Source organism: Echiichthys vipera (genome assembly GCF_963691815.1).
Source record: "Echiichthys vipera genome assembly, chromosome: X".
Classification (NCBI taxonomy): domain Eukaryota; kingdom Metazoa; phylum Chordata; class Actinopteri; order Perciformes; family Trachinidae; genus Echiichthys; species Echiichthys vipera.
In genome coordinates, this window is record NC_139825.1 from 39,225,604 (window position 1) to 39,241,587 (window position 15,984).

A 15,984-nucleotide genomic window follows, 5' to 3' on the forward strand; every position below is an offset into this window, starting at 1 on the left:
CCAATTTCACCTCAACGTCACTCCCCTGCAGTAATCCTCATATAGTTTTAAACGTCGACTTGGCACCGACTCTGCTGGACATGGCCGGTGTTGATATCCCTGCGGAAATGGATGGCAAGTCTATCCTCAAGCTGCTGGACACAGACAGGCCAGTCAATAGGTGAACAACGGCAATTATTTAACTCAGTGTCCTGGCATTTAACAGACCATTCAACAATGACATTTATACTGTTGCAGATTAGATGACCATGTGCCAAAAAGCAATTGGCCTGGGCTTTGTAAAGTTATACTAAATTTCTCTTCTTGGTGTTTTCTTAGACATAATGAAATCTACAATCCAAATAGATCGACATGTAACACCACTTTCCTTTCAAGGATGACATTTGGAAATGGAGTGCATGTTTTTTCAGTGCAAATATCAGAGTGGTCTGACAGGATTTTTCATTTCTTTTGACTCAATTTCCAGGTTCCAGTTGAACAGGAAGGGCAAAACATGGAGAGATTCTTTCCTTGTGGAGAGAGGGTATGTTGTATTGATTGACCTTTTTCATGATATGTTCTCAGTCCAGACATTGTCTTCTTGGGACATCAGACTCCTTGTCTTTGGTTGGTTTGAAAAAAACTGCTAGTGTTTTCTTTGTTTTCCTGTTCTTTCAGAAAGCCTCCACACAAGAGAGCCGATGGGCAGGAAATGGCCCAGGAAGAGAACTTCCTGCCAAAATACCAGCGAGTGAAGGACCTGTGCCAGAAAGCAGAGTACCAGACGTCCTGCCAGCAGCCAGGACAGGTACCTGACCTGCAGCAGCTAAGCTTTTTAAAATTTCAGGGGAACAACAGGGAGCGTAGCTCATGCAGGGTGATAATTTGCAATCTGTTTGACAATTTACTGAGTATAATATGCAGTCAGACTCTCAGGGTTCAATTTGACATCAAAGTGTTTATTTTAATCCTTGAAAATGAATTGTGCTGAGTATAACATGTGTGTGTGTGTGTGTGTGTGTGTATGTGTGTGTGTGTGTGTGTGTGTGTGTGTGTGTGTGTGTGTGTGTGTGTGTGTGTGTGTGTGTGTGTGTGTGTGTGTGTGTGCGTGTGTGTGTGTGTGTGTGTGTGTAAAGCTCCCTCTGATTTGTTAAATTATTTAAATAAAAAATACTATAAGAATACTTTAATACTGTTGATCTGGAATATTTATTGCATTTTAAGGTTTCTTCAGAGCACACTGTAGTTCGGGTTTCTGTGCATCAAAAATGATGCTCTGTAAGCCTTAAGATCTATCGTCATGATATTTCCCTCTGCCTTGTTTCAGAAGTGGCAGTGTGTTGAGGACCCGACTGGCAAACTGAGGCTGTATAAGTGCAAGGGCATGGCTAGTCTCTATGCTCCACGTATGCAGGCTCTGATGGCCAGCGGTGCCTCCCACATCCAGCTGTCTCCCACTTCCAACTCCGACAGCTGTAACTGCGACGATGAGGCCTTCAAAACATCCGTCCTGAAGAGGAAGAGGCTGCTTACCAAGAAGAGTAAGTTCCTTTTGTTACTCAGACGTACCATTGTTCTGGTAGTTATTATTAATAGATTAATATATTACTATCTATATTAATAGATCTGATTTCGTTCAGAAAGACACTTGTTCTTTTCATTTAGAAACTTCCTTGCAGAATCATACAAAAACTTGCCAAATAGGGCCATTAATCTCATGCTAAAATAACCTGCTTTTGAAGTATTCATGAGATGAGGAGCATGTGTCTGTGCTGCCATCAAGTGGTTGACTGGAGTAGACAAGTGAGCCTTTAATCAAAGGGCCTTGAAACAAACAAATACAAAATATTGTAAATTATTCATGGAATATGACAACAAACACATGGAGCGAATCATCAATATTTTCTGTTGTCATGTGCTGGTCTTCACTTGTCTACATTATCATAGTACTCGAACTTCAGCATCAAATACCCATCCCTCTTTATCATCTTACTCAGGTCCCTCTGTCTCGTCTAATTTAGAGATGAAATCCAGTAAGGCAGTCTCTAGGAAGCGCTGGGCCCGCTCTGTGTCATTTGAGCTGGATGGTGACCTGTATGCCGTGGATCTAGAGGAGGGCTACCAGCCCCTGGGCACCAGGAACAGCAGCTGGGCCACAGACAGAATCAAAGGAGCGGGGAATGAGGAGGACAATGAAGAGTTCAGTGGCATGGGAGTCACAGTCAAACCCACCGCCAGCAATAGACTCACACCACCTGCTGCTCTTAAAGTCACCTACAGGTGCTACATCTGTCTGCGTTTACATGTCATCATGTTTCTGTCATCATGTGACAGCACATGCACTATTTAAGTGGTGTTTTGTATCCTGCAGGTGTTCTATTCTTATGAATGACACAGTCAAATGTGATGGAGGTCTCTACAAGTCTCTGCAAGCATGGAAGGACCACAAACTGCACATTGAGCATGAGGTACTGCCACCTAGCCTACAAAACTTATTTGACAGGTTGTCAGTAGCTTGTGGCCTATAATGAGCTTGAGCTGCGTTGTGTTTGTTCCCACTGTGTTTAGATTGAAACCTTGCAGACAAAAATCAAGAACCTGCGTGATGTCAAAGGTCACCTGAAAAAGGTGCGGCCGGAGGAATGTCAGTGTAATGCTCCCAGGTGAGAATGTGTCAGAACTGCACTGTCACATGCATATGGATCTGATTATAACATACACTATAATATCATTTGTTTCTTGTCTTTACAGTTATGTCCTCAAGAATAAAGAGACTTTCAAGCTCAATGCAGGGCGCATGCACACAGTCAGGTAAAGATTTTCTTTTCTTTGACAATTGTTTTTTCCCTCTTGCTGGCTCACTGTATTAAATGTATTTTGTTCTCAGAGTGCCATCAAAGCAAAAGAGTCAGTGGATTCAGAAGGAGCAAAAGCGCAGAAAGAAACTACGTAAATTCCTCAAGAGGCTCCAAAACAACGACACTTGTAGCATGCCTGGCCTCACTTGCTTCACCCATGACAACCATCACTGGCAGACAGCCCCCTTCTGGACAAGTGAGGAATAACATATGGCTGTATAAAGAGATTTGAAGAATAATGTTGTGGAACTTTAAAATATTTTTCCAAAGCAGGTATGGTGAAGATAAATCTTTTGGAACACTGTTGTAACACCTCTTGTTTTCCACTCTCACCACTCCCTTCCTCACCCACTCCCTCCCTTCCTCCCTCCCTCAGTGGGTCCATTCTGTGCATGCACCAGTGCCAACAATAACACCTATTGGTGCCTGAGGACCATCAATGACACACACAACTTCCTGTTTTGTGAATTTGCTACCGGTTTCCTGGAGTATTTTGACCTCAACACTGACCCATACCAGGTATTTCATTTGCACAGGCACGTTGTACTGTACGTCAGATACATAAATACCATACCAATAATAATAATAACTATTAAATAATCCCACAACAGGATTCATATCGCATTCCTGTGAACATAGAGGGGAATATATTCTTCAACGTTTTCCAGAGATTTTCAAGGGTTTCCAAAGCACTTGCTTACATTTCTCCTTATTATTCCTGTAGCTGATAAATGCTGTCAGCACCCTTGACCGCAATGCTCTGAATGCAATGCATCAACAGCTCATGGAGTTACGGGGCTGCAAGGGACATAAGCAATGCAACCCAGAGAAGGGTGAGTAAAAAGCCTCTGAGGCAAACATGATTGATTATAGTGTCTCCAGTAAATTCAGACTGAGACTAAAGTTACCCCTACTTCCTTTCAGGAGGAAAAGAGCGAAACTACTCCAGTGAATACAGGTATTTTTTCCTTCCTCTTACAGAAAAGTTGATTACTTTTACAAACACTGCAGATGGAAATCATGTTACAGTTTGAACTCTGGGAGGTCACAGCCTCCCTAGTGTGTCTTTGGTTATGTTTCTTCTTACTACCAGTCATCTGGGGAGTCAGGAAAAATAAAATACAGTAATGTGCTGAAAATGAACCTCTTCAAACCACCATGGTTCCTTACTGTTGTGATCAAAGCCTTTTGAGCATGCAGAAGCAGAAGCCAAAGAATGCCAAAATCATGCCTGCCTTTCAGCTTCTGCTGTTTCCTGTTTGTAATGAAGCCTAATCGCCTGTCTCTACTGTGTGTGTGTGTGTGTGTGTGTGTGTGTGTGTGTGTGTGTGTGTGTGTGTGTGTGTGTGTGTGTGTGTGTGTGTGTGTGTGTGTGTGTGTGTGTGTGTGTGTGTGTGTGTGTGCGCGCGTGCACATGCATGTATGTTTGTGATCCTGTGTGTGTGTGTGTGTGTGTGTGTGTGTTTATATACCTGTGTGTTTGTCTCCATGCACATGCATTTGCCCTGCGCGTGTATACGTGCTGTGCATGCTTCAGGCCAGTTCATCGTCGAAAGAGGCCAAAAGTGAAGAAACCTTCCTCCAAATCGCTGTGAGTTTGTCATCATAACCCATATGTTCCTTTGTAGTCAGCCAAGCTCTATTCCTATCTCCATCCACATTTTTTCAGCTTGGTCAGATGGCCCAGCAGTATGCTCCCTTCTCTCCTGTTTACTGTAATTCTGTTCTCACTATACTTACACTAACTCTCATTTACCTGCATTGCAAAATGGCACCATTTTCTTTTTCATTTACTCACTCAAGTCAAATTCAATAAAGCAATGCAGATGTGACATTGTCTCATTATGTTGTGTTCTCAGTCCTGTTGTTGTCATTTCTTACTTTTCCTCGCAGTGTTGGTAGGAACCGATCTGGAGCCATGGTTTCCAGTGAATGCCTCAGGTGGCACAGTTAACTCACTGTCTTTGTTTCCCCTGCACAGAGGGCAGATTTGGGAAGGGTGGGTCGGTTAATCGCCTGCATCCCACAACCCATCACATCGGCGTCCTCCAGCGAAGGAAGAAGGGGAAGTGCGGGCCAACACTAGGACCTTGAACACACTTGTATGGACCATAACTCTCACCCACACAGAGGAGATGTTGAGAGGAAGCTCAGAGACTCTCAAATTGTCAGTTCTACCTTTGCCCATATTTCATTCCCATTTACATCTTCTGTTACTCCCCGGTTGTCAGGACTATTAACATTAACAGGATGCTGTGAATCAGGTGGGACAGTTTGATGTCCACAAGCCATTCTGTCTAACAGTACTGCTTGTACATAATATATATCAGCTTTAATCAGCTTTCTTTCACGTCATTGGACTGGGGTGAGTTAAGTGTCAACTCTGCTGCTACTCAGTGATTTCATGGCCTCATGATGTCTCTGTGGCACATGCTGATTAGCTAAATCATTAGCGCTTGGAGTAACAACAAGACATACTGTATGTTCTTTGCACCAACATGTCTGCACATTGAAGTGGTATGGACTCTTCAACGACCGACAAAACTCTTCGCCATAATCTTTTGTATTATAGTTGATCTTAATGCTGATGAATGTCCTTTATGAAGCATCATCTTCCTCAAAGCTGTGAGATGTGAAGTGACTAGAGATTGCCTGCCTTGATCCAACACATCCAGGGTCAGCTACACCGTGAACAGGCCTACATTAACCACTATCTCACAGGGATGCCAGCCAAACCTCCAGAATATTGGACCCCTGGCAGAATGCGTCATTAGTGAATGCCATTTTACTCCTTTGTATAATCAATACCACACTGTAGAAGTCTCCAGATAGTTTGTTCAGCTTGCTATACATGGTGCTACAGGATAACAATACGTAAGTAAATCTTGCTGTACAGTACAGTATGTATTTGAATGTATGTTGTGCAATTAATATAAATGTTTACAATATTTTTTATAATACTGAAGAGGCAGACCTCCTTGTATAATATGAGTTGACAAAATGAACTAGGGAGAAATGTAGCTTGAGAAATGTCATTGCCCGCAACTTGTATGTTTGTCCCTTCCTTATTTACATCAGAAAAGCACTTAAAGGGTTCACTGTGAAGAGATGCACCGTGTATGTTTAATGAATATATAGTTTACTCTGTGCCAGAGGAACAACACAACAGTGTAATACTTATTGATGTGAATTTTAGCTACTTGCCTCTTTTAGCTTATTTGAATTTTTTTTTTTAGCAAATATTTCCATAAACCTGAGTGCTCATAGTAATTGTGAATAAAGTGTTGTTTGACCATAAACATGAGCCGACTTTTATTCTGGAATTGCATGGTGGATTGTGTCCCTGTCCAGCAGGTGTCTCTGTCTCCTCGTCCACAGGCTAACACCAGGGCAACATGGCACTTAGCCTCCAGCTCAATTACAATAGTGGAAAAGATGGTTGTGATCATAGAAGAGATAGTAAGGGATCTCAGCTCTCTGGCTGGCTGAGTCAATTGAGAATATATTGTAAAAAAACAGTGTATCATTCATATCCCTGAAATATGAATCAAATAATCCCCAGTGAAGTGTCACTGAGCTACTTTTGGGACTTTAGCAGAGGGCTTAAATCCTCTCTTAGGTTAAAATAACTATTTGAATAGCACACTTTTTACACATAATGACCATAATGATTGATTATTTTTTTAATTATACATTAGTCCTATGGTTTAAGATAGTCCCAAAATATTAGTAAACATGAACAACAAATCATAAAATTAAGCGTGTGCTAATGTGCCCACTAGGAGCCAAAACGTGTACTAAAGTGCCCTCTTCAGTGGCGAGGACGTGATATATGTGCCCTTTTTTTCCCTCTTTTGCCCCTGCCCTCCAAAAAGTCTGTGCACACCACTGCTCCCGTTCATCTATGGAGCAGATCCAGGAGTGCATTACAAGTGTGAGACTTATTTCTCTTGGTTTCTGCCTTTTTAGAGAAAGTAGCTGATGTCCACAGCTATTCAATTCAATTCAAATTCAAAAAACTTTATTTGTCCCCGGGGGGCAATTCAGGGCACACAGAGCAGCAAATAACGACAGTAATGACAGTATTGATGGAACCTTCCTATAACATGGAAATACCATTTTGCAATTCTTAATTTGGGTGGTGTCCTTCTTTAATTAAAAACAAAACAATAGTATGTCTGCCTTTTTGTGACAAACATACTTAATAAACTCTGTCAAAATAATACAGTGATTTTTAATCACGGTAAAATGGACATATTTGGTAGTGTATAAATTATAAAGCCCTCCAACTACTAGAAAAGTTGAGTACTGTAGAGTTCCCTCAATGCATGCTGGAAAGGCTCTGGTCACATAGCCTACGTTTGAACATTTGAACATTTTAACACTCAGCCAACTGAGCCACTAAATGTTTTGCTTATGGTTTTGGCTTCTACTCTTTGCAGCCAGTCTTGGGTATGGAGAGTGGGGGGAGGAGAGGAGAGGAGAGGAGGGGAGAGGAGCTGAGAGAAGGGGAGGGGAGGGGTGCAGACTGGGTGACCCCCATCCCAACCTATGACTCACGTGCAGAGGCGGAGACTCCATGTCGGATTCACCACCGGAGGACCGTCCCGTACTCACTCGTCGGACCGCTCTGTGCGCTCAGAAAGCTACCTTCATCCCAGTACCAGCCAAATACCGTTTCCGCTTTGTTTACGCCTTGTTTACAATGTGAAGAAAATGGCCGGGACAAGGTAAGTTAACTCTCCCTTTAACTTCAAAGTGATATAAACTGAACTAGAGAAAGTTATAAAGCTAAAGCTGGGTCGCCTCGCTAACAGCCCGCCGCAAACAGACAGGCAGGGAACAAGACCACGCTGCTCAATGGATAGTTACATTGTTTCAGTACTTCACAGTGTTTGGAAGTAGTTTAAAAGCTAAAGTTTGTAAACAAGTAATTTGGAGAAAGTAGGTTGAAAGGATTCATTTAAAACTAAAATTCAAATTGTAATTTGCAAGTGGAGTCGCTATATCTTTTACAGCACAACGTCGTTGTAAAGAGTTGAACTACTAAAAAAGTTGAACTAACGTGTAGCCTGGGAAACTACGAGAGAAATGTGACACTTTCAGTTTAGTGTTGCCACCATTTAGTATGTGTAAGTTAAATTTGCTGTAGCTTTCTTCGTAATTGTATCATCATCAGACCCATCTTTAGACTTTTCCTAAGTCTTTTGCTGTGGTTAAGTAACTCAAACGGAAGGAAAATGTTCCACAACCCATTTGTTGTTTCCATTTTTACTGGTGGAAGGTAACTTCTGCTGCTGGTTTGATCTCCACATGTTGAACTTCTTCTGCATCTGCTTTGACTGCATTAAAACTTTGTTTAGCTTTCATGGGTTTCATGAGACAGATGGTTTGCTTTAGTCCTCCAGCCTATTTAAAGCTACTGAGATGTATATAGGATAAACTTGTAGTTCCTTTCAGTTTTTCCTTCAACTGCTTTTTAGTTGTATAGACATGGTCGCCTAAAATAACTAAAGCTGAAGGTTTGAGAGTCTTTAATGTCTTCTTAATATACCTCCTCCTCCTCAATGTGTGTTGAATACTCTGTTGTGGACATTGTTTGACAACCTGGCTGCCCAGAGAGCTGTCATTTATAAAGCCTGTAGCGGTTAGTTTGGCACGCCATGCCAACCTGACTTCCCGGGTGCAGCAGTTTCACCAACTCCCTGGCTGATGGTGCTCATCTGATGACAGCAAGGTGTTGTTTTATGCAGACATGTTAACTTCTCTATCCGCCTGGCACGGCATGCTGCTACAACTTGTTATTTGCTCATGGGGAAATTGTTGTGGTCTAGACCTACCCTATACGGAAATTGTACTAACGTCTCTTGTGATTAGACTCTATAAAGTGAATGGGATTGCATCTTCATCTGTCCGGCACCACTTCACAGACAGAAAAGGCAGTGGGGGACCAGACAATGGTCCATTGGGTGTTGCTCCCCCCTATAATGTGTCTTTCTTTTGTTCGGGTTTGTCAATTTGATGAGCAGAAATTACAATAGGATGTTGTCTAACTGTCTGTTTGCTCTGTTAGCTCTCAACAGTAGACAGACGTAAGGGAACAAACCATGCACTCCCCTCACGATGGATCAAAAATGGTTCATTTGACAAGGACAAGGCAGGATGTCCATCCTACAGAGGATGTGACAATGGACATGTTTGTTTGCCTGTTGAGAGGAAGTGATTCTGAAGCCTGTACTCTCGTGACAACAGCTTGTTATGGGTTGTACCATATTAATACTATTATGACTGTGGATGATATTTTTCTTTTTTGAATGTTTTTTTAGACAAAAAGCATCCAATCATATTTTCCAGATTTCATCCCTTTCTTTCCTGCGTTCTGTTCTATAATCGCATTTACATCTCTGTGGATCAGTGCTCTTTATGCTCCAATTTCATTGGACTCGGATTCTCTTTGGCCTGCCACAATAGCACTCTAACAAGGTTAAGGTGATTTGTCAGAACAGATAAATTGACGGCTGGGTCAGCTTGCTGGTCCACACTAGCTTGAACCTGATGCTAAAGAGTGCTGATCATCACTCTTAAGCATTACAGGGGATAATAACTTATGGGATGGTCATACACTCAGAGGATGAGTGAATCATCTGCTGCTTTAAAAGAGTTGAAATGTTTGTATAATCATAGTGAGCTACCAGTGCAAAACTTTAATGGGCTCTACAAAAATAGACATGCTAAAATTATTGAAAGACTAAACAAAAGCATGCACATCCAGACCATATATGTGCAGGACATGTATAAGATGAGTCTGCACACTACATAATGCTCCCATGAAACATATATAGTAAATTACCACCAAGGTAAAGTGGAGTGTCCTGCTCTTCTTCAGACAAAAAAAAAATGAATACAAAGACACCTTTAAATGTTTATGAGGCCAGGTCACCTAGTCCTAAACCCCTTCCCTGAGAATCAATGTCAGATTTTCATAGATACAATAAATAGGATAAATAAATACATATTTAAATAGGTTGTAATCCATGGAGAGAAGATGGTTGTGTGTTAGTGAAATGGTAACTGTGTGATTGCATTTAACCAACATACTATATACTGTCTGTAGACAGTACACCATATACACACAACATATCTAAGTTCTGTCGTACATTTAAAATGATACACTTGTCTATCAGGTCAAAGGTCCTTGTAAGTGCCTAGAGCGTAATAAGCAAAAAGTTAGATATCACACAACTACAGCATCAGGTATGAACCAGTGTCATGTGATAAAAAAGGAATTTGCAATATTTTGGGATCAATGAATACTATGAATTAATAGTAATAAACTATTATTAGATTAATCATTGCGGACAACTGTTTGGCTACGTATATAAACAATAAAGCATAGTGAGAATACCCCAAATACACTTGTGTGCGTGCGGGTGCATGTGTGTTAGTGCGCACAAGTGCACTTACAAATGATAAACTGTCAGATCAAAAGATCTTGTATATTGTAAGTGCCTAGAGCTAAATTAGAAAAAACTTGAATACAGTGCATGTTAAAAATCTACCTAGAAAAGTTTTATTTGTCACCGGTGTCCCCCTCTATTACAAACCTAAAACTCTGTTGTTGTTAGCAAATGTTAATCTGCCCCTACACCGCTGATCCCCAGCGATGGCCTCTTAAATCATAATCCTCCCCACGCCTCCCTTCGGGCCCGGACAGACCCAACGTTAACATCTTCACCAGGCTGCCCTGCTTTCTAAGCCTGGAGGGCCTGCCGTCTGCACCTTTACTTCCTCTAGAGGACAATACGGACGTTTCTTTCCGGTGTGGCTCCTCGGCCAGTCACTGACCCCCTACTCACCATGTTACTCGGCTCTGGGATTAGACTCTGGCCTCGTTTGTCATGTCAGCAGGGGAGGATTCAGGGGATGGTGTGGTCCATCTCAAAATGAAGTTACAAACTGCTTCTGGTGGTAGGCCAGCAGATCAGAAACTAATAGTAAATGTTATTTTGGCAGGAAGCAGATGGCAAAGATTGAATGCTTGAGTTTACTTTAAAAAGGCTGGGCAGAATGTGTCTTCATTTTAACATGTATGACCCTGAATGATCTGACAAGATAAAGTTTAGACAATGAATGTTTAAGGTTATTAAGCACAATTACATCCTAATAGGTTCATTCATTTCTCTTGTTTGGACAAGTGACCCCATTGTTCCTGCTCCGACAGCTGTTCTACAGGACAGAAAGGCCGACCTGTAAACACCCTGATATCGTCTTCAGCATCTCTTGCACATGTTCACTCTCGTCTTATCTGACCTGAAAAGTACCCATGTGCTCTTCAACTAAGGGTAGGATTTTTGGAAGGACAGGGACTTCTGTTTGGTCAGGCTTACCCCCTATAAAAGGGAATTTTTTGACCCTGTTGCTGAAATAGTGTCTCAGACAGACAGTGACTGTTCAGCAGAGCAGTCAGGGGGCCGGAAGTTCCCAGCATTTCTGCTGTAAGCTGCAGCATTCGTGGGAGAGGGGAGGATGGCAGGACAAGACAATACTCTCCATACAGAAATCACAGAGCGCTGCTTCTCTCTGGTTAGTTTGTAGGCGGATTACAGCGAGGGTATCTGAAGTAACATTCAAGACTGCCAACACGAAAATGTTCTCCTGGAACCGGTGGCGAGGTAGGCATTATTATCTCACATCTCACGAAGAATCGGTTTGATGCAGTGTGGGGGGGGGGGGGGGGGGGCAGTTTGTTGGCATCTACAGGGAATTAATTTACTTAGGCCATGTAAAATCGCTATTTGGAAAGCAGCATGGGAAAGACTAGCCTTGCTGAAGGTGGCTGGACGACCTTGTGAGATCCAGTCTAATCCAGTGTCAATGGAGAAGGGAAACTGTCTCTAGTTCTGGATTAGGGCAGCTGTTGAAGGAGGTCACCCCAGACCTTGTATACATGTCCCAAGCTCCTCCCCACAACTGCTCTGATTGGCTGTGCTCCGCTATGTGGAGGCACCACAGAGAGTTCTCGTTGAATGAAGCCTGCCTGTTGATCTGACAATAGTCTGCATTGTTCTAGTCCATCACAGGCTTCAGAATAGGGTGCATTTCACAGGCTTTGTAATGCATATAGCCGTGAGTCATAACAGGACATTCTTGTCAACTAGGTAACCATTTTTTCAGTTCCAAGAAACTGTTGGCAACTGCAGCAAAAAAGGAATATTTTTCTAACTTCTCGATCAGATCAGTGTGTTCATGTGGTTGTCTTCTAAAAGCAGGCAGTCAACATAGTCCTTTGTATTCCTTCTCGCTGAAGACCGAGTATAGGCTGGCCTTGTGCAGAAAGCTTTATATCAAAAGTCCACTTTGCATTTTTTACCACACCATGGTTTAAAAATAGAGCTCATGTCCAACAGTGGCACACGTTCATAAAAGCCGTAGAATAAAGCCCCCGACCAAACCGGATCATCTGGTTCTTGCTGTCTTTGCAGTGTGCAGTGCAGTCATTATAGGGACTCACAACTGTCAATCACGCTGTTCTCAGTCGATACTAGACAAGATGAAAGAGTTCATTGGAGTACTCTTGATGACATTTCTTTGCTGTAGGGTGGCTGCAGGAGAATTATTGCGTTAGATTGACTTTACAGAAATTCACAGAAATGCGGTGTATGCCTCAAATGTGTTAAATCTGCCTGTGAATTTTTTTCACCCTTGCTGCAGCAAGAAACAAACTCCAATTTGTCAGGGATGTAACACTTAACTTTTATATTTGGCACATCATGGGACTGTACAGGATCGCTTTTGATTTTTTTCAGATCAGTACTATCATTACAGAACTGTCACACCCATCACAAACAGCCTGTCAACTTCTTATCCATGCAGGCCTTTTGGAGTTGAGTCAAGTGACGGTGAGCTCAGGAGTCTCTCCCTCTGTTCTTCTTTATCCTACCATGCCAGCCGTGTTCTCTCTGCCAGGCATGTTTGGTCTTGGCAACCTGCAGCCCTGGTGCCTGGGTCGGCTCACATAAGACCGGCTCTATCATGCCTTACGTGTCTTGCTGGGAAAGACGACCCCTGAACTTGTTTGCCAGTGTCAGCACACGAGGGGTGAGGAATGGACAACTGCTGCTGAAGTGTGGGGTGTGAAGGGTTGGGGTAGAGGATAGGGGAGGAGGGGTAAGGTAGAAAGGAAATGTATGTTTCTTTTAGGCCATGTCACCAATAATGAGGTTCAATTTGAAAACCCTGCCTATGTCCACACTAAAGGTTTTCTTCCACATAAAAATGCAAACATTTCTGTCCACCCTCTCTGTGCTAACTTATTGAGTTTGTTTCAAGCAACAATCTCACACAAACTTAACGTTAACTTTGGAAAATCTGTATAATCTAATGTATAAGTAATAATTTTGAGTGTGCCTTTGAAAAAAAAAAATCTGTAGAATAGATCTATGTATTCATTCAAAGTGTCGTTTATCATCTCAAGTTCATATCCATTGATTTTCACACCCGTTTGATCATGAAAAATGTCTAAATATTGGCCACAAGGCAAAGCAGCCCCAAAGTACACAGCATAGAGTTGATAGAATGATCTATAAACCTGTATAAATTCAGGAAGAGTAAACAAGACAGGCAGTATGCCCCATGGGTCTGGTTCACAAAGCATGTCACTGTTAAAAGTCAGAGAACAAGATAATTATACAGTATCCTAACCCCAGGCATTGACAGTATGAGGGTATCTGTGGGGATGAGTGCCAAGTTGCCTCTCAGAAGCGTGTTACTCTATAACAGACTAAGCTGTCTTTGTGCAGGTTTGTTTGTTGTTAAATTAAATGCAAGACATACACATGCAGAGGGACCATTTGTGCCATGGATTCTACTCACCTCTAACTCTGGTGACACTGCAGGAACGGAAGGTGTTGAACAAAAGGACCAAAGAATGTGTGTACGACAGGTGCTGGTTTTTTATGTCATCTGAAACATGTGAACTCTCCCCCTGATTGTTCTGGATGCCTGGGTGGAGTGTGGGTGCCTACTCACACATCCTGCACAGAGACGACCCACATACACGTCCTCCCAGCTCTGTTTCCAATAGAAACATTTGGTTCAGTGGAAACAAACATATGCCAATCTGGACCTATCATTTCTTGCCATGTCCCATAGTCCAGCATGTCCGTTTTATTTTCATTTTCATTTTGAAACAGAACTACTTAAGTTTTGGCAACAAAAATACTTCCTAGGGTTAGTAAAAGTTCATTGGTTGGCTTAAATAATTTGCGGACATAATGTCGCTACAGATCATGATGTGACGGATGTCATGACATGACAGATGGAAGTTGGTGTGTAAAATCTCACCGCTCTCTTTTGGCCAAGAGCAGTGGTCTCCTGGCTGAAAGTTCTGTGTTTGTTTGACCCAACCACCATGGCCACCTGATGTCACAACGTAAATAAGGGCCGATATAAGAGATTTGCACAATCTACCTATAAGGTAGTTATTTTTGGTGATGACAGTCTGTTTTTTTGTCACATGTATGTAAAGACCCTGAACAAGCTACAAGCACCCATACACACCCTTAAACAAATCCTATTTCATAACACCAGCAACCAAATCTCCTGACTAAAGGTTTTAAGAAGAAAAGTCAAGTGGAAAGTGAACCCATATTTATTTATTTTTAAGTGGCTCTCAATTTGTTTCAGTGCAGTCATGTCTTGCACTGCTGCTGATGGGGTTACACACGCTAGAGCTGCTGCGCTCTTCACTCCAGTAAACAGGACTGTGGCCACAGCACTCAACACGCCAAGTTTACAATTACTCTCTTCGTTAGTCACAGCTACTGGAACCGCTGCCAAGCACTCAGTAGTCGGTCCGTGTCCCTGCTCTTGTTTTACAATATTTAGATAAGGAGGTTGCCTAGCAGCCATGCTGAATAGACTTTGTACATGAATACATAATCAAACAGAAGTTTGCTTATGGCAGATCGACTCTTGTATTATATTGAGGTTCAGGCCTCTGTTTTTTGCCCTGAGAGACCAAATTAGCAGCAGTTTTCTCATTGTTGCTACATTTTTTTAATGTTTTAAAAATCTTCCTCTCCATTGAGAAGTGGCTTATTTTAAGGCCAATATCTGAAGATAAAGGATGCTTTATGTCTCTAAATAGGAAATAGCAGGTCTGTAAATATACTGTCCAGGGTCTACCTTGGCACTTGTTGCTGTGCCTGATGAACAGAGTGCTAAGGTTTCCTAGATGAATGGCAGGCCCTGTGTGAGAACTCAGCCTGCCCTGGCCCACAAGGGACAGTCACAAGCAACAGCTCAGAATAGTCTGTTGTTGGAAAAGGTTAGAGGTTGCTTCACAAAAGTCCTGATTGGTAATTGAGAGCTTTACTGGCTCGCTGGTTTTGTGTATTATCTCACCTTAACTAGTCTGTGGACAAATGATTGCAGTAATACCCCCATTTGGCTCGGTTTCTGAAGGCGTCCTATCTGTCCATCAGAAATGCCACAATGGCACTGAAGCATGAAGCTGCATTTCAGCCATTTCTAGATTATCTGATTAAACACGGTCAAAACTCTATGCTACACATAAAGAACTTTTATTTCTCTCTATGTATTGTTTATCTTGTTGATGAAATCAACAGCCACATTGGTATTTGGGTTTGTTTGAAATCCAAAGCTGAACAATGACAGAAGGCAGCTTGTTGCCCTATTTCTAGTCAATGTATTGTCCAGTCCTCTGTGTTTACCGTTGCTGGGAAAAGTGCCATTTGCACTTTGGCGTTGGCTTCGAACAATGGGGCAGATTCCATGAGCTATATTCTGTTGTTTCCCTCACTCTGGGAAACCGCTTTCAGTTCTAGTTATTTTTGGAGCTGACTGTAAATTGTGGATGATAGATGAAGTATTTCTCTAGAAGGAGACTTTTGGAACATGGGGACTGGGAGTAACAAGATGAAGGTGTGTCAGTATTGGCCTCTTGGTCTCAGTAGCAGGTTCTATTTGCAGAGTTTTTTTTTTTACATTTGACAAGCTTTATTTCTAGTCGCCATGGAATAACCATAGGCTGCTGAAGCGTCTCCTTGACCCAAATGGGAGACAAAGATCCTGTGTGCCATGGGAGAGCAGAGAGTGTGTTATTACACGCAAGAGTGAGAAGGAC

The 15,984-nt window shown here is 42.2% G+C and overlaps 2 protein-coding genes across 3 annotated transcripts in view; both read left to right on the forward strand.

The window, feature by feature from the left end:
- sulf2a (sulfatase 2a) overlaps nucleotides 1-4,905 on the forward strand; it is a 35,001-nt gene extending 30,096 nt beyond the window's left edge. The window contains exons 8-21 of the mRNA XM_083939512.1: nucleotides 32-160; nucleotides 467-523; nucleotides 658-787; nucleotides 1,307-1,520; nucleotides 1,977-2,259; nucleotides 2,351-2,447; nucleotides 2,548-2,642; nucleotides 2,731-2,790; nucleotides 2,867-3,033; nucleotides 3,214-3,356; nucleotides 3,562-3,670; nucleotides 3,762-3,795; nucleotides 4,375-4,428; nucleotides 4,819-4,905. Of these exons, the coding sequence (XP_083795638.1) occupies nucleotides 32-160; nucleotides 467-523; nucleotides 658-787; nucleotides 1,307-1,520; nucleotides 1,977-2,259; nucleotides 2,351-2,447; nucleotides 2,548-2,642; nucleotides 2,731-2,790; nucleotides 2,867-3,033; nucleotides 3,214-3,356; nucleotides 3,562-3,670; nucleotides 3,762-3,795; nucleotides 4,375-4,428; nucleotides 4,819-4,849 (1,603 nt within the window). The 3' untranslated portion in view covers nucleotides 4,850-4,905. The remainder of the gene's footprint in view (nucleotides 1-31; nucleotides 161-466; nucleotides 524-657; nucleotides 788-1,306; nucleotides 1,521-1,976; nucleotides 2,260-2,350; nucleotides 2,448-2,547; nucleotides 2,643-2,730; nucleotides 2,791-2,866; nucleotides 3,034-3,213; nucleotides 3,357-3,561; nucleotides 3,671-3,761; nucleotides 3,796-4,374; nucleotides 4,429-4,818) is intronic.
- Nucleotides 4,906-7,435: 2,530 nt separating this feature from the next.
- The window catches only part of arhgap46a (Rho GTPase activating protein 46a), a 33,896-nt gene continuing 25,347 nt past the window's right edge, over nucleotides 7,436-15,984 (forward strand). For both annotated transcript variants that reach the window (XM_083939365.1, XM_083939366.1), the window contains exon 1: nucleotides 7,436-7,567. In XM_083939365.1, coding sequence (XP_083795491.1) covers nucleotides 7,554-7,567 — 14 coding nt within the window. In that variant the 5' untranslated portion in view covers nucleotides 7,436-7,553. The remainder of the gene's footprint in view (nucleotides 7,568-15,984) is intronic.